At 40.3% G+C, this 17,357-nt stretch overlaps 6 protein-coding genes across 6 annotated transcripts; 1 reads left to right on the top strand and 5 right to left on the bottom strand. All coding sequences in view use genetic code 12, as the record gives it.

The window, feature by feature from the left end:
- Positions 1-116: 116 nt before the first annotated feature.
- KGF57_000286 (uncharacterized protein) lies at positions 117-1,403 on the bottom strand (the record flags this gene model as incomplete). Its single annotated transcript, XM_051752215.1, has 1 exon — positions 117-1,403. The coding sequence occupies one exon, from the start codon at positions 1,401-1,403 to the stop codon at positions 117-119; it is 1,287 nt and encodes a 428-aa protein (XP_051611207.1).
- A 501-nt stretch (positions 1,404-1,904) lies between these two features.
- KGF57_000285 (uncharacterized protein) lies at positions 1,905-3,755 on the top strand (the record flags this gene model as incomplete). Its single annotated transcript, XM_051752204.1, has 1 exon — positions 1,905-3,755. One exon carries the CDS (start codon positions 1,905-1,907, stop codon positions 3,753-3,755), a length of 1,851 nt encoding a protein of 616 aa, XP_051611206.1.
- A 282-nt stretch (positions 3,756-4,037) lies between these two features.
- Positions 4,038-6,098, bottom strand: KGF57_000284 (MS4A18; the record flags this gene model as incomplete). The annotated part of the gene is made up of 1 exon (XM_051752193.1): positions 4,038-6,098. One exon carries the CDS (start codon positions 6,096-6,098, stop codon positions 4,038-4,040), a length of 2,061 nt encoding a protein of 686 aa, XP_051611205.1.
- A 1,285-nt stretch (positions 6,099-7,383) lies between these two features.
- Positions 7,384-8,235, bottom strand: KGF57_000283 (uncharacterized protein; the record flags this gene model as incomplete). Its single annotated transcript, XM_051752182.1, has 1 exon — positions 7,384-8,235. One exon carries the CDS (start codon positions 8,233-8,235, stop codon positions 7,384-7,386), a length of 852 nt encoding a protein of 283 aa, XP_051611204.1.
- Positions 8,236-11,978: 3,743 nt separating this feature from the next.
- Positions 11,979-12,545, bottom strand: KGF57_000282 (PGA62; the record flags this gene model as incomplete). The annotated part of the gene is made up of 1 exon (XM_051752171.1): positions 11,979-12,545. The coding sequence occupies one exon, from the start codon at positions 12,543-12,545 to the stop codon at positions 11,979-11,981; it is 567 nt and encodes a 188-aa protein (XP_051611203.1).
- Positions 12,546-14,185: 1,640 nt separating this feature from the next.
- On the bottom strand, positions 14,186-16,669 carry VPH1 (H(+)-transporting V0 sector ATPase subunit a; the record flags this gene model as incomplete). The annotated part of the gene is made up of 1 exon (XM_051752160.1): positions 14,186-16,669. The coding sequence occupies one exon, from the start codon at positions 16,667-16,669 to the stop codon at positions 14,186-14,188; it is 2,484 nt and encodes an 827-aa protein (XP_051611202.1).
- Between the last annotated feature and the right edge of the window lie 688 nt (positions 16,670-17,357).

Genomic DNA, 17,357 nt, shown 5'->3' with positions numbered 1-17,357 from the left:
TTATATTAAATAAATTGCAAACCTTAATTTAGATTGCGATTAGTAATTTTTCCTTGGCAAGGTCCTGTGTAATTTACAAGAAACTTTATTGAAAAGATTCCTTGAATTACCATACTTCAACAGTATTTACCGTTTATGTTGTCACTCAAAATATGATACTCACGCAGTTCCGTACCTTTGTGAATTTGACTCAATTCGAAGTCCGAATAGTAGTGTTTCAACTTCATTATCATTTTTTTTCCACAATCTAAATGGATAATAACATCTCGTGATAAAGTGCTTGAGAACCTTTGGCGTATATGGCATCCCACAATGTTGGTAGCTAGCAGTGGGCTGAATGCCGCAAGAACATCGCATGAATGATCCAACAAGAACTTTTCCGAGTTGTGCCACCAATTGATGCTTGCTAGAGGAAACAGAGCACGCAATTCACACACTGCGTTGGCAAAATTTTGGCCACATTCGTAGGTAGAAACAACAAGAGCCTTCAAGGAGTAGTGTCGAAGCTTTTGCATGTCCTGGAGCGCTAACAAGGCATACTCGTCTTTAAATAGAATAGAAAGCTGAATTAGGTTTGGAGTCTCGGCGCTGAAATCGCGGTTTTTGAATATCTGAGTTGGAAATAGTTCGCCCAGGATCGTCAACTCCAGTAATTTCTTAACGCAGAAAGCATCGCTGAAATAAGAGACAGACTTTTGTGGAAGTTCCGCCAAGTGTAGTTTTTGAAGCATTAACGATGACCGAAAGTCAAAGTAAGCAATTTCAGACCTCCGATGGTAGAAATCGAGAACTAACTCTTTGACTCCGTGTAATTGCTCAACAAACTCAAATGCTTCCTGCAACTGAAAATCCAAAATTTTGAGCTTCGTAACATAATCCTCATTCAAAAATCCATACCTATATGGATCCTTATGGGGCAAATAACAAGTTTTTGGCCTTACGGAATTCAGGTATATACGAAGGCATTCGTGGAAACTATGTCTAGAATACGCAGAATCTTGCAGAATGACCTCCAAAGTTTTGATAGAAGTGAAGTATCTAAGAATGCAATCCAATATCATAAAATTGCATTCCATAATTTCAAATCGGGTAATAACTTGATCTTTTTCCATTCTCGTCATGTATTTTTCAAGTGTGTTGATTGATATGATGGTGTAGGAATTGCTTTTAAGATTGTTGATAGTTTTATGATACCGAAATTCATCAACCATTCTTCCTGTTGGTCCCTCGAAACTAGCTCCCAACTGAGAGGACTTGTATACCAAAATTCTGTGATATAGCTTTGCCTTTGTTAATGAATTTAAATATGAATGCAAGGGCGCAAGCGCCAATGCTTGGTGCTGGTTAATGTTTTGGAAAAGATCTTGTAACACTTCGGCCGGCAAGCTGATCAATGTAGTCATGGCTGTAGCTGTTGTAATAGTAAACGCTTTGAAGATCAAGCCAGAAGATATTTATGTGAGCGAAGTATCAAAGTGGCCACGTCCATGTGAGGTTTCTTTAGGGTTTCCTTGATTGAAAATTGAATTTCTACTGTGGGGAAAAGTCCGTTTCGGGGAATTTGATGACTGTTTAGGACCTCATGATAGAGCTACAAGCATCAAAACGTCACAGGCATTTTCTGAACAGCTCATATACAGGAATAAACTGGTACAGACTACTCAATGGTTCAAATAAACTACATTAATGCCATTTGAAACTTGCTGCACAGTATGGGATTGGGTACCATTTTTATTTTATTTTATTTTATTTTATTTTTTTTATTTCTTAGCTTTCAATCCTTCACGTGATGGACTATGCACGCGTCTCTGATTGTCGTGATTTTTCTCTTTGAAAGCGCAAAATCTCCATTTTCCATTCTAGCTCATTTATTCTATCTTCATCATTGGATCCCCTAAAACCAAATGACATCTGCGTTTACCAAGTTGCCGAGATTCATCAACGACGCAGATGATGAACACTCTATTCATTTGAAGCAGATGATTGGAAAGTCGAATCCTATACGATCACCAATAAAGGAGCCGGAATTCAATGAGCATCGAAATACCCGTATGAGTGAACCGGTCAATCAGCTGAATCGTCGCAGTGGAGCTGCCAAGTATGATGTAGAAACAGAGATATCAATGACTTTGAACGGCAAGCAAGAAGACTTTGTAAATGAAGAGGAATTGAATGAATCATACTTGAAGTTCATTAACAACCAGTACGAGAATGATTACAATGAAGATGAAGACGACGATTATGTATTGAGTGATGAAGACACATATAATGAATTTTCTAATGATGAAGACAGTGAGGATTGTGAGTACTTGGACTACAAGAGAAGACTTTCGGAGGAGCCTCAATACATTCCACAAATTGAATCACCAAGGTTGAAGAAGACCACTGACCACGATGAGAGAGAGGACAACGACACCGCAGATAAGAACAGCATAGTGACGCATAGTAAAGGAAAAGTAAGCGGGAAGCTGTTCCTTGTGTGGTTTGTTATAGCCTATTTGATGGTTCTTTTGGTGACGTTGTTCTTGATGTGGAATACCAAATCTCAATCAACCCACAATCCGAAAGTTGACCTTGGAAGTGTAAATACGAGAATCGAGAGTTTTGACAAATCATTGCGGGAGCTTCAGCGGTATACAGAATCCCAATTGGATCAAATAAACTCGAAATTTCAAAATTTGAAACAGAAGCCTGCGGCAGAAGGTGATACTGAGAAGTTGATTTATATGAAACACGGCCAAGTACAAGTGTCTCCCCATTTTCATCAATTTTTGAACCTGTTTCTTGACTCCTACGGTAAGTCTTTTATCGAGGAGAAACTAAAGGAGCTCCAACCAGATAAAAGGCTAGAAAATGTGGATGAATTGAAGGAGTATGTTGACCAAGCCATTTCAAACTCAATCGACGAAATCACTCTTCGGGTAGGGGAGAACGTGGATAAAATACTTGATGGTTTAAACATTGTTAATGATACCATAACCACGGATCCATTTAAGAGTTCCTTCTCTCGCAACAAAGTTTGGATCAACTCTATGCTTGAATTTGTGTCAAAAGGATCAAAGCTTGTCAACTACGCCGACTACAACCGCGGTTCACGAATACTCGGATTCTTGACATCAAATTTGGACAAGCACAATTTGTTTCAAAAAATGTGGTACGGATGGATTATCTTTGCCAAGGATTTGCAAGATGGAAACAATGCAGTTCATGCTCTTTTAGATGATGACACTGCTTGGCAAGGTGGTGATGAGCTAGGTGTACGATTGAGTGCAGCTATTATACCTACTGACATTCTAATCCAACTAGAGAACGACGATGCACCAAGTCCAGTGCGTGTATCAATTGGGTTCAAACCGCATACTAAAGCGGGTTTTGACATATTGAAGTTCCCCAAAGTTGAAGATTTGGCAGACCACAATGTGAATGCATGTAAGTTCAAATTTATCAAAACAAGTCAAATACGGCAGGGAATCAACCATATAAAGATGCCAATCCAGTTCGTGAATCAACAAATTGCTGGTAAGGACATCTACTTTAAATTTTCCCATGATGTGAAAATTGCCAATATCAAAGTATACGGAGTAAGTGATGTCAATGCGGTGCGTTTGCAAGATCGATTCAAGTTGCTAGTTGACGAGTTCAATGTTGATGATAAAGTGAGTGGTTTGGATACGAGCAATGAAGATGTTTCGGCGACTGGCCAAGACAGAGAAGAGGTGAAAGTTTATGATATAAATGACGACCTATATTTGTAATATTAGACAGGGTAGAATTTTGTAATGATTTGTGTAAATGTTCATTCTACGATGAATTCACTACCGAAAACATGTATTCCCAAAGATATATATGTATAAACCGAAATGTATCGCAATTAAAGAACGGCAACAATGATAATCAACAACGCATGAGCTTACTACCTTGTAAGTATCGCCCAATTGTTAATCCCCTGATGCCACACTCATCATAAATCGAACTGAATAGCAAAAATGAGTGACAAAATGAAACGCAATTTGATTTCAATCGTTCAAGCAAAAGGCTCAAATCATCAAGAAACATATGGCCAAAATTCCCACAAACACTGACAACTTGTTATAAGACCCGGAATTTGATATCGCTGAAACGTCCTTGTCCACCTCCCTAGCTACAATACCACTGGATTCAGAGATTGGCAAGATTGTAAAGATGCCAGATTCACTGGATGGTGTCTCAAACGTGTCCCACGTAGTTGTATCGCTAAACGTGTCCAGACTTGATGTGATTCCCTTTGAAATTCCACTGACAACAGATGAGTCCGTTGAGTCTCCATCCGAAAGGAACGTGGAGAAAGTTTCTGAACCAGACGATGGATCAACGGTTGATATTGAGATTGTAGATTCCTCTGTTGGATCAATAGTGACTGTAGTTTCGTCTGAGGGGAGTGGAACTGTGGTGTTATCTGACGAGTGATAGGTGTATGTAGTCTCGTCTGGTAAGGGACAATATGTTGTGTACGTAGTATCATACTCGGTGTGAGTTGTCACACCAGTGGTGATTACAACGGGAACACAATGGTAATCAGTACAAGAAGTGATGGTGATTGTAGTAGCTATGATTTCCGTCTCAGTAGTTTCATACGGTGCCGGGGGTGGTGGTGGTGGAGGTGCAGATGAAGAAATTGGTGGTGGTGGTGGTGGTTGCAAAGAGGTTGTTGAGGTCGTGATTGGACACCAGGTGGTGTACGTTGTCCAATGATCGGCAATTGTAGTTACACCCGTGGTGACTTTGGCTGTGGTACATTCACCATACTCACACCAGGTCATAGTGATTATAGTTGTAGTTGGAACTGTAACCGTCTCAATAGGCAATGGGCACCAAGTGGTGTAGGTTGTTTCAACTTCAGTAATTGTAGTTACACCAGTAGTTACTGGGGCCGTTGTACAAACATCATTTTCACATTTTGTGATTGTAACAACTGTTGTTTCTGGCACAGTTACAGTTTCAGTTGGCAATGGGCACCAAGTCACATAAGTTGTTTCAACATCGGTAATAGTCGTGACCCCAGTAGTAACAGGCTTTGTGGTACAATAATCATACTTGCATTCAGTGATTGTTACAATGGTTGTCTCTGGAATTGTGACGGTTTCTGTGGGGATGGGGCACCACGTGGTATAAGTTGTTTCAATCTCTGTTATTGTTGTCACTCCAGTCGTGACTGGTTTGGTTGAACAGCCGTGGTGGTCACATTCAGTGATTGTGATACAAGTAGTTTCGATTGTAGTGGACGGGACTGTTATTGTCTCAGTTTCAATCGGACACCACGTGGTGTACGTGGTACCAGTCTCGGTGATGGTTGTGACGCCAGTAGTAATGGTGACGGTGTGGCAGTCATCATTATGGCAGGTGGTGGTTGTGATCTCAGTAGTTGTAATGGTGGTTGTGATCTCATCCAGTGAGGATGAATACGCGTCTGAGCTTGATGAGGATGAATAACTGTCACTCTCAGATGTTGTACTTGACGACTCAACTGAGTCACTAAATGATACCGTTGGAAGTGATACAGTAGGTGTTGTGCTCAGCGATACCGTAACAGGCGAAGGCGATGAGACTGGTGGACTGGTGTCACCAGAAGTTGTAGTTGGCAAAAGTACAGATGAGACCAGATCACTTGAAATAGGAGAAGGTAAGGAAACTGGTGGTACAGAATCACTTGAAATAGGTGAAGGTAAAGAAACTGGTGGTACAGAATCACTTGAAATAGGTGAAGGTAAGGAAACTGGTGGAATGGAATCACTTGAGATAGGTGAAGGTAAGGAAACTGGTGGAATGGAATCAGAGAGTGCTAATGGGAAATAGCCTGGTGGATAGGAGCTTGAGATTGGCGATGGCAAGGATACTGGTGGAATAGAACCGGGAATAGATGATGGAAGTGAATCCGATGGAATTGCATCACTCGAGATCGGAGATGGCAAGGAAACAGGTGGCACAGAACCGCTTGCAGTACCATAAGTCAAACCAGTGGGTAATGACGACACATCAGACGTTGTGTCGCGACGATTGAAACCAAATCCATAACCGGTAGCAACCAAGGTTGAGAGTGCAACTATCTTTGATAACTTCATTACTGGTCAACTGAGTGGTGTAGCAAACCGGCACCTCCATTGTAAATTTGGCGGCGAATTGACCAGTATTTATAATGATCCTGAAAGGGAATGACCACCGGTTATTTTGCCAGTATTTGCACCCATCTTTACCGTACTTTGAACCCTGAGGCAAAGCACAACCACAAAACCAAAAAGAGTGATACGCCTTTCATAGCTCCGAAAGACGGCCACAGCACGCGGGTCATTTGAACAGGGAGTTTTAGCGAATGACCACGACACTAGCAACAATACATCTCCTCAAACGTATTTCTCGTTTGCAACTAAACTCCGTATATGTATCTTCAATGTATGCATGGGGGCCATCTGTTTACTGGGCCTTATAAAAATAGGACAAGTTTAGCTTATTTACTTATTTACTTGTTTACTTTGTTTACTTTGTTTACTTTGTTTACTTGTTTATTTATTTATTTGTTTACAAATTCTAAATTTTGGCGAAACGCGGAGAAAAAAGAAAATTGCTTGCAAAAACGTTCCATATTTGGAGAAGCAAAGAATCTTGGCAAGTTGAGCCCTGTGTCCTTCTGGGAAGCGAATGCAAGCATCTAGACCTGAAAACACTTGTATTATGAACCACATTGACTCACTGGTCTTGAGGTTCTATGTTCCATTTTTGGTATAAAAATAAACCAAAAACAATAAACATTAGTTTCATGGCAATGTAATGTAAAAGAAATATGATGAACGCCGAGATTTCCAAAACTTGTTGTAATGGAGAGTAGAGTAAAGCAGTAGTTGCTAAGATCTTACCTTACAAGCGAAGGCATATCAACAGAAGGTTTGCCATCATAGCTTATATTGCAAAGTTAAACTTTTATAGTCATCAGGCTGATACAGTAACACAAAAGCAAGTATGAGTGAAATCTTTGCAAATTTACATCCACTACAATAAAAACATAAGAGTTTATGAAAATATACTACATTCTTTCTCTTTCCCACTTTGAAAAACCGAAAACCATTTTGTATTCTGAAATTAATAGAACAGAAAACTTATACAAAAGTGCTACTTACAGATGTAAATTGAGGATACACCACGGCAACATCGTGGTAGAATCCAACCATGAAAAAAAAAAAAAAAATAAAATAAAATTAAAATTCCAGAAAATGTCCATTAATACCGAAATGCTGTTAATAATAATGATCAACAAGAAAAGTTGATGCTTGTGGAAAATTGATCGATGCAGATAAATTGTAGAAAAAGAAAACTTGTAATGTCCACTAGACAAATTCAACAAGCTTAGCCCGATTAGATCAAAGCTGCAGCCATGGCCAAGACACCGGCAACAAATGAAACTGACTTGGCGGCACCAGCAGCTTCGGAAACTGCTGAGACGGATGGTGCTTGTGAACCTTGAGCTGGAGCTGAGGATGATTCAGCAGCAACAGTACTTTGGGTGGTTGGTTGTTCAGAAGCTGGAGCTGGAGCTGGAGCGGCAGATGATTCAGCAGCAACGGTGTTTGGAGCAGAAGATTGTGCTGGAGCTGGTGCTGGAGCAGAAGATTGTGCTGGAGCTGGAGCTGGAGCTGGAGCAGAGGACTCTGGAGCTGGAGCTGGAGCTGGAGCAGAGGACTCTGGAGCTGGAGCTGGAGCTGGAGCAGAGGACTCTGGAGCTGGAGCTGGAGCTGGAGCAGAAGATTGTCCTGGAGCAGGAGCAGGAGCTGGTGCTGGTGCAGAAGAAGGTGCAGGAGCTGGTGCTGGTGCAGAAGATGATGGCAATGGGCAGAAGGTGGTGTAGGTAGTTTCAACATTGGTAATTGTGGTGACACCAGTGGTGACTGGAACTTCAGTACATTTGTTTTCTTCACATGAAGTGATGGTGACAACAGTAGTTTCTACTTCAGTTTCAGTTTCAGCTGGAACTGTAGCTTCAGTGGTTGGCAATGGACAGAAGGTGGTGTAGGTAGTTTCAACATCGGTGACAGTGGTGACACCAGTGGTGACTGGAACTTGAGTACATTTATCTTCCTTACATGAAGTGATAGTAACGACAGTGGTTTCAACTTCAGTGTTGGTGGAGACTGGTGCAGTTGAGTTTTGGTAACCAGCCAAAGCAGTTCCGGCGGCAGCGGACAAGACAGCGAGTTTGGAGTATTGCATTGTAGATAAAAGAAAAGTGTATGTCTAAGCGAATGTAAAGTGAATCTGGTGAAGAAACAAGAAAAGGAAAACAAGCAGAGGTAAAGTAACAGAATTGGGCAGTTGTAGGGAGTATTTATATTCTTTGTCGAGATCTCAAACGCAGGTGAAATTCAGAGTTTTCAAAATCTTTTTTTGCTTTTAGGTACGGTATATTACTGCAATTCTTTTCTTTTCTTTTCTTTTCTGCATAGATTTTGCATTCATTTAATTTAACCCAAAAGGTTAAGAAAAATACGCAAGAGGAGTTAAAAAAACTTTTAATTCTTAGATTCTGACTAAATCTCAAGATTTTGTGGAAGTTGGGACCTTTGGATGTTTTTTTATTTTTTCTTTTCTTTCTTTTTTATTTTCTTAATGGTTATTCAAAAGTTCACAATAACGCAGGCTGCTGTTTGTCAGTTACTCTTGCTCTACTGATCATCGGTGAGTTTCCAGAATTTGTGTCACTAGAATGTTTACATTTGCTGCCTGTTATAGTCTACTCAAACTGAACACCTACACCGCCACCTACATCGGTAAGAAAATTGTAAACCAAAGAGCAAAATCTTTGCTGCTATTGTATCAAAGTACGGACAATAAGGGACTTGCACACGTGCATGCATGCTCTATTGTAGCTACAAATAACAGATGAAGGTAAATACAAGTAGAGGAAGTCTATTATTAGCAATCATGTACACAAACAAATACACAAACAAACAATCCCTTCAATTGCCTAGAAAATAAGCTTCGACGGCTGCAATTTCACCTAAAACTAGTAAAAGCTACACTTGATTGCATCTGTTTACACAAGACAAAATGTAAATAAATAAATAAAACAAACAAGCAAGCAAAATAAACATATAAACAAAGAGAACAATACAGCTGCAATAGAGCTGCTGCAATAAGAGACATCTACAATTTCTCAGACAATATACAGGTGTTGTCGTGCCTTGATCATTCTGCAACCTTTGAGCTGACCAATGGCAGTAAAGTGACTGTTACCAATACCTGGCTGTCGGCTTATTTCATGCAAACTGAGACTGAGACTATGCCGTTTACATGCAAGTACTCGCAATAAACCCGTAACTTCTGCGTATCGAATTTGGGGAAGTTGTTGTCGTGTGTAACGTACATTCAGACTACAAGAAGAGCAAATGGTCATTTGGTAGTGTAATTGGCGCAAATTTACCACTTTCCCAATCTATGTGCAGTCTCATGTCAGTTGGATTCGCTGTATGACCCATTCTATCCCATTGTCAAAGACCCACTATTCTAGGAAAGCGGAGATCGGAGGCTCTATGCCCGACTCCTGCTGTGCAGACTCAATTGCCCTTACTTTCAATTGTATTGTTTTCAGCATTGCTGCGATGGTAAAAGTTTCTGTGTTCCCTTTACGAGCAGAGTTGCATAATAGCAGAGGTTGGGTTGCTATTTTTCCTTTTTCATTGTGGAATTCTCTATGGAAACGTAAAGTGATAATGGAAATTGAGATTTTTCATTTTGGTACAGGGTACACTACTAGGAATTTGTAAACAAAAGAGCAAAAACAAAAACAGAAATATAACTAATAGAGCACAATTGTGACACAAACATAATTATACGCGCAAAGCAAGAGAAAAAAAAAAGAAAAGAAATAAAAAATCAAAAAAAGGAAATGACAGGGGGAGGGGGAAGGGACCGAAAGATAGGGATAGTGTTTGAGTGAGACGAATTTCTAAAGTTGTTTATTTCTTCTTAAACATTTGGGAGAGGAAAGGGGAAGATCATTTCAGAGCTTATCCTTGTCTTTACACAGTAGCTACTTTCATCAATTTTCGTCGGGTCCGTTCTAAATGGCTCAAGACGGTGTCATTGCTTTGGTTTTGGTGAACCAGTTTTGCAAGACTATTAGATCAACGGAGGGCTTTGGTAGTTGTGCGTTGCACTAAATCTCAACAGGTTTTTTGCGGAGTTAAACAAAAGCACACACCCAACCCCCACACCGCCACCCCTTTCTCTCTTCTTTGCCGTGAAGGATTTCTTTTTTTTTTTTGTGTTTATGTGATATCTTGACAACGAAAGGGAGGCTATGTAGGTAGAGTCAATTTTGTGTACTCAAATTTCCAAAATTCGAATTCACCTTGAACTTTGGATTCATCCAGGCTCCAACCTATAGACCAGTCAACAGAATAAGCAGTCCACCTTTGTTCTCCGTACTTTACCAATTGTTCTTCACAATAAGCAAAAGAAAAGAAAAGCGAAAGTAAACACATCTCACTATGGAGTTTCCTCTTTCGTTTATTCGATTTCCTAATTCGTTACAGTACGTTTGCTCTACTCGCTGCGAAAGCATTCTGACTCAGAATCTCTTTCCAACTCTGACCACCACAACGCAACATTCCATTGTAGAAAGAGGTACATTGAAAACAGCCAAAAGTTGAATTAACACGTCAGACAAGTTTGCTGTGACTTCAAGATAAAAGTTGTACATTTGACAACTTTTTGTTCCAAGGGAAGTAGACCGCAAATAGCAGTGCCAAATGCCAATAAGAAATTGGTGGCTAGTGAAGCCCCCCTGAATCTCTCTAGAATAAAAGTTTATACTTTATTAGTAGTGCCCAACAACTGAGATCATTTAATTTTCCTTGTAAGTCGATGAAAGGAGACAAGTGCATAGTGAATAGAGCAAACTCTATTTCTAGTCTTTGTTGTTGCTTTTCGTCAAACGTCTGGTGGTGTCAGGGGAAACATATTTGATGGACGTGAGAGGGGTGATATTTGCCAAGTAAAACCACGTACGAGCGGAGACTTGAGCACCAGAGGTAAAGACGAGAGTATGGAGTTTTGGAGTTGGGCACGGAGAACCAAATGTTTAGTGCTTGTTCAAAAGTCTATTAGTGTTTATAATAGGACATGGGCCGTACAACATGGAACTGTGTAGAGGATTGTTCAATCTCTTTCGGTAAACTTCAGCAAAGCCCAACTATGCTGGCAACGATGAAAGGTTATACTCATTACATCAGTGTGCCAAAATTTGATTTTGACATACGATGGCTAGTTTGGCAATAGCCACATTGAAACTGGAACAAAAAGCCAGCTTAAAAGCACCCGTTGCATAGAGATATTGAATGAGGGTGATGGAGGAGGTCTTGGACTTTATGAAAATGCAATTGTGTGTGGGAGATGTAGATGATTGTGGCGAATTTAAGATTTAATTTTTTTTAGTCGCGTTTTGTTATGTTATGTTACACAAGATTGCACACACAAAAATAATAGACGGCAAGAAAATATTCAAAGTTAGAAATCCAAAGATACTCTATTGTACGCAAATTTGCACCCACCAATGCATTATCTGATAAGTCTGATACCATGGAGTTTTGAAGAACTATTCACTAAACACACTTACATACCTTTGGCTGCAACAATTGCTACCCCAAAATTTTAATTGTAAATCAATTTCTTAAATTAAGTCTAGAAAGTTATACAGAAAGATTAATATCAAAATTCGCCAGAACATTACAGATAACGACGTAGACGAATCTAACAAAATGAATACAAAAAACATAAAACTTGTTTGTACTCTGGTCCAGCTTTCTCTGAATTGGCTGGAACTATCCAATCACACCGAAATTAAATAATAGAATGAAAATAAAAAAAAAAAGAAAAAGTTGAACGCGGTGGTTGAAATGTAGAAGTGACAACAACGTCATTATGTCAACAAACTAACTGAAAGGTAAGTAGACTTAGATCAAAGCAGCAGCCATAGCCAAGACACCTGCAACGAATGGGACAGTGTTGGCGGCACCAGCACCTTGAGAAACAGCTGAGACAGATGGTGCTTGTGAACCTTGAGCTGGAGCTGATGATGATTGAGCAGCAACCGTGTTTTGAGTGGTTTGAGATCCTTGAGATGGCTTTCCTGATGGAGAGGCACCAGAGGGTTGACCGCCTGGAGCTTGGCCACCTGGGGCTGCACTGCCGGTTGGTTTTCCGGATGGAGCTTGGCCACCTGGAGCTGCACCACCGGTTGGTTGTGCGCCTGGACCTTTACCAGTAGATTGTCCACCTGGGGCAGGTGCTGCTGTAGTTGACAATGGACAGAAAGTGGTGTAAGTGGTGTACAAATCAGTGACGGTGGTGATACCAGTAGTAATTGGAATTTCGGTGATTGAAGTACCGTTTCCTGAAGTGATTGTAATGACAGTGGTTTTAATACCAGTGCCAGATGAAGTTGGAGAAGTTGAGTTGGAGTAGTCAGCAACGGCTGTACCTGCGATAGCGGTCAAAGCAGCGAGTTTGGTAAATTGCATTGTGAAAGTAAAGTAAGTTGTCTAAGCGAATGTAAGTGTTGAGTTTGTGGAATAGGTAAAAGAGACAGAAAGTGAATGCAAAAATTAGATAGAGAAATTTGAGGCAGTATTTATATACCAAGAACATAAATATATATATTAACCTGAAATTGCAACTGGCTGTGGTATTTGCAATTGCCAGAGATCTATTCAGCATAAATGCTGCAAGCGCCACACTAAAGTGTATTGCTGTGCAAGTGAATGAATATAAACAATATGCACGTCAAAGGCGTGCGCCTACCCATTTGTGATAGGTGACACAAAGTGGCAACAGATCTGTGGCTCATCAATCTCAAAAGATGTGAAGTACGTTTTCTTCCATTTCCGTTGAAGGAGCACCAATGAGGACTTTTTGTAGTGTCACTTGCATCTCAGTCGAGACTTTTTGAGGATACGACACTCTAGAAGACTTTCCTTTTGAGAAAGCATAAGTCTAAAAAAAAATTCAACTACGTACCCTTAGTTGTTGCTTGTCGCTTAACCTTGGAACAGCCACAGAAAAGAAAAAAAAAAGCAACAGCTAAAAATAACTCCGTGCCACAAAGATTGAAAGTTGAAAATAGACAACATCTATCTCGTCTACCAATGTTGAGTCTGGAGAAATGAGATTCCTCCCTCCCTTGTTAAAGATTCATCTGCATTGATCACAAAAATCCAAAGGCAAATGTTGACTATACCATAGACGTACTGAAAGAGTGTATAGAGCCAGGGATCGGCAGACACCACATTTTTGGGTAATACTCAAAACCATTAATTAAAAGACAGTGCGTGGGTTTGCTTCCTTTAACAGTATAGTGTTGAAACAATAGGAGGTTTTGTTTTTAGACATTTGAAAACAGTCACCATTCTGTTTACCTTTTTGTTCACAATTGCAACATACTGGGGTTTGGTTTGTTCCCTTTTTCGGCCAATCCATTTCCTAATTCGTGAAGTAACCTCTACTGTCTCTTGTTGAATTCATTGGTGTTCAAGAAATTGCAGTGCCCACAAAACGCTACATCGCTCAACAACAACAACAACTACTACTACTACTACTACTACTACAGCAATGACAACTACTTGGAATGTGGCGTAATTTTTGCAAGGAATGTTACTCGCCAATTTTGCCACGGATAACATGTATGCACGCCATGCTTGCACCTGAATCTATCGGGCAAGCATTCTAACCAGCGCTTGGAACGGGGAGACGTAAGGAGGCAATTCTGAATAGTTTAATAGTCTTGAGGAATAGCGTTGGTATTATGGTTCTTTGCACAAGGCTATTGTCTCAACACGTGGTACAGCCTCAAAATCTAGGTACTAATCACTGTGGCTGTATGGTCTTTGTGTAACAATGAATTTGCTACCATTTGTGCGATTACACACACTTAATGTATACCAAGTATACTGCGGTCTGGATCCCAAAAATTCCACAGTTTTTTTATACCCTCGGTTCCACCGCACTCTCTCGATCTTTTCCTATCCGGAGCCAGATCTTTTATAATATTACCGGCTATTCGACTACAGATCAAGTTTTGAAATGACTAATACTTTTGTCGATTTGTATACATTGCTTACAGCACTAGGCAAGACTCTCGCGACTTGATTGCCTTTTGCAGTAATTAGAACACACTATCTAATAAACCTTTGAATCCAAATGGCTCATATGGCACACCCCCACCTTCGAAATACTTGGACATACTCTCAACCCAATGCAACCTTAAGGAATGCAACATAGCCGAGGTTCCCTCCATGACCACCAAGATACAAACCGTCAATGTGAACCACATGGCAAACAAAAACACCACAGCAATTACACCAAACACTCCGGTGGGACCAAATGCTTTGCTAATGGTCATGGACCACAACACAGTAGACAACTGCGCGTGAGCCAACGACAACGCCCATAATCTCAAGTAAGAGGCTGTATGTGAGACACAGTTAAGACAAAACTCAATAGTATGAATCACTTGATGAATCATTATATCACCAAATGAATGCTCTTCATGCTCCTCACCTTCGTCATCGTCATCGTTGTCGTTGTCGTTGTCGTTGTCGTTGTCGCCATTGTATGTAGAGCCGTTGGACCCCCCTGCTTCTTCATCATTGGGCAATGACGAATACTGAGCATGTTGTTTGGCTTCTCTATCCAATTGTCTCTTCAACCATAATGGCTTGACAAAAAGTAACCAAGGCACACAAATCAATGCAATGACAACCAACCAAATTTGAATAGTAGCTTGTCCTGGGTAAAATGGCTCCTCAACATTTCCTGGTGACAAAAACATAGATATCAACATGTTCAAGATACCTGGTGGTTGGTACTTTGACTCGGCCCAATTGACTGTCCATTTGTAAACAATAACCAAGGACAAGTACCCGAATATACCTTGCATAAACAATAATCCAGGGATAAAGTTACCAACAATATCAACAACTGAATCAAAATAGACATAGTTTGTGACTGAGAAAAAGTAGGAGTAAGTCATATGCGCGTAACCCATCAAGATTGACAACTTCATCTTGTACGAGTTGGAAAATAATAATGCATTCTCCGTTCCGTGCCATGCTGGATCCATTCCAAACACATAGGTTCCAACTTCCTTGGCAATTAAAGTTTCACCAATCTTGAACTTTTCTGGCCATTCCCAACCACTCTTGAAAAATGACATTGATCTTGAAAAGACATCGTTGTAAATGAACCCCGTGTACATGGAAAAAAATCCCATCAATAGTAAAATGTAACGACCAGTGTACGCCATGTCAAAAATTTCGTCCTTCTTGACTCCGCTCAACTTTTTCTCATTCAAGACTAAAAATGCTGCTGCTAAAAACATGATAAACCCATGACCCAAATCACCAAACATGATTGCAAACATGAACGGGAATGTAATGATTGTGGGCAAGCCCGGATTGATCTCTTTGTACCTTGGTGTACCATACGCATCACAAATGGCTTGGAACGCATAAGTAAACTTGTTTGTACGAACATACGTGGGCGGCGTTCTATTGGTGCTCAAGACATTGACAATGGATGGGATCGATTGTGTTTGATCAAACTCTTTGACAACCTGCGTAAGTTCACCTACAGAGTCGGTCGGAGTCCAACCTTCTCCAAGTAACAATTTTCTTGCCCCATCGTAATCACAACGGTTCATTGTTTTGTAAACCTGTTTTTCTCTTGCAATGATTTCCCACCATTTTCCAAGATCTTGGCTGATGGCAATCAATTCCGAGGTCAATGCATTCTCCGATTCAGATAAGACAGCAGCCAAGTCTTCTAATTTTAACTTGACTTCAGACAACTGTTTGGATCTAGCTTCTTCACTCTTATCCACGTCATAAACTTGAGCGTCCAAAGACTCACAAACTTTTACAATTCTCTCATGCACAAGGGACCCATACGAGAAAATGATGAATGTGTTTTTTGCAACATATGCATTGTGTTTGGCATCATAAATCTCTTCTTGTAATTCTTCACTATGGTAGTACAAGTTACCTCTCAAGATTCTCCACAAGATCTGTTGCAAGATCCCCACTTTGTCACGATTGATGACTCCTGAGATGAATTGCGAAGTCGAGGCCGAAGTTGAAGATAAACGCAGCTCCTCAAGCTCAGGGAGCAATGTCCTTTCAATCGCATTGGAGCCACCGCTAGCTCCACCGAGTTGGTAATGGAAAAATTTATTCACTGCCAAGATTGTAAACTTGAACTGTTTCAAATTGTTTTGATTCTTGTTTAATGATTCAACAGAGTCCCTCAATTGAACAACGCGATCCTCCAACAACTGCCCACTTTCGACTAAATCGTCAATGTCGGACTGTTGTGGTATAACAAACTCATAAGGATACATCTTCACAGGAATGTCTCTATAGTCCAATTCTTGCTTGAACAAGCGGTACTGTCTTTCAGTATTGTCCAATTTTCTCAATTCATTGACAAAAGATCTTTGAAACTCATTAACTTTCGAGTTCAAGTCTCTGAATTGGATGATATCTAATTGTCCGATTTTGTAAATGGTTTCTCTAGCTACTTCGGTGGGTACAAAGATCTGCACAAGCGACATGTCCGCTGAACGGAACACTGCTTCCTCTTTTTCCGTCATTATTACCTGTCGTGTGGGCTTGATTAATGATGGAAGATGTAGCGAATGATTTGATTTGATTAGCAGACGGTGAGGTTTCGAATGACGAAGAGATCCAATTAGATTTGCTTTTTCTCTCTCGCAACAACTTTCATGTGCTAATGTACACGACCTAATTTACGCTCTAATTGTTCCGGACTCGTGTGCTGTGATATGGGTCTGGCTCAGTCAGCTACGCTTTGTTTGGCATTATATGTCAACTTACTAACTTTCACTATTACTTCTATCCATGAATACATAGAAGAGAAAAACGTCTTGAAAACTCCAAGTCAACAGCTCATAGATTATGTGCTCATGACTTGAGTATGAGTTTGTGTACAAAGGGTGTAATGATTAGGTCTCTTGCCATTGAACGACCGACACTCCCAAGAACTTGTTAATAGACTTCAGCTTGCAGTACAGACTCATTCACAGAGTATCTGACCNTTGACACAGATTACTAACGCTTTTCTTATTTGCATAGGTTTTGTAGAGTAAAGGAAGCGTATGTATAAGAGAGAATAAATTTTACACTACAAAACTTTCAAAGTTCACCACACGTGACTCACACACGAAAACCTCCTCCTACCCCTCCTCCATCGAGAAACTTCCCATAGAGATCGCGCGCCATCACCCAAGAGATGTCATCTTACAGACCAAGGACCAAACA

The sequence above is a fragment of the Candida theae genome, assembly GCF_024610275.1.
Source record: "Candida theae strain CBS 12239 chromosome Unknown scaffold98, whole genome shotgun sequence".
Taxonomy (NCBI): Eukaryota; Fungi; Ascomycota; class Pichiomycetes; order Serinales; family Debaryomycetaceae; genus Lodderomyces; species Lodderomyces theae.
This window is presented reverse-complemented; position numbering and strand designations above follow the sequence as displayed.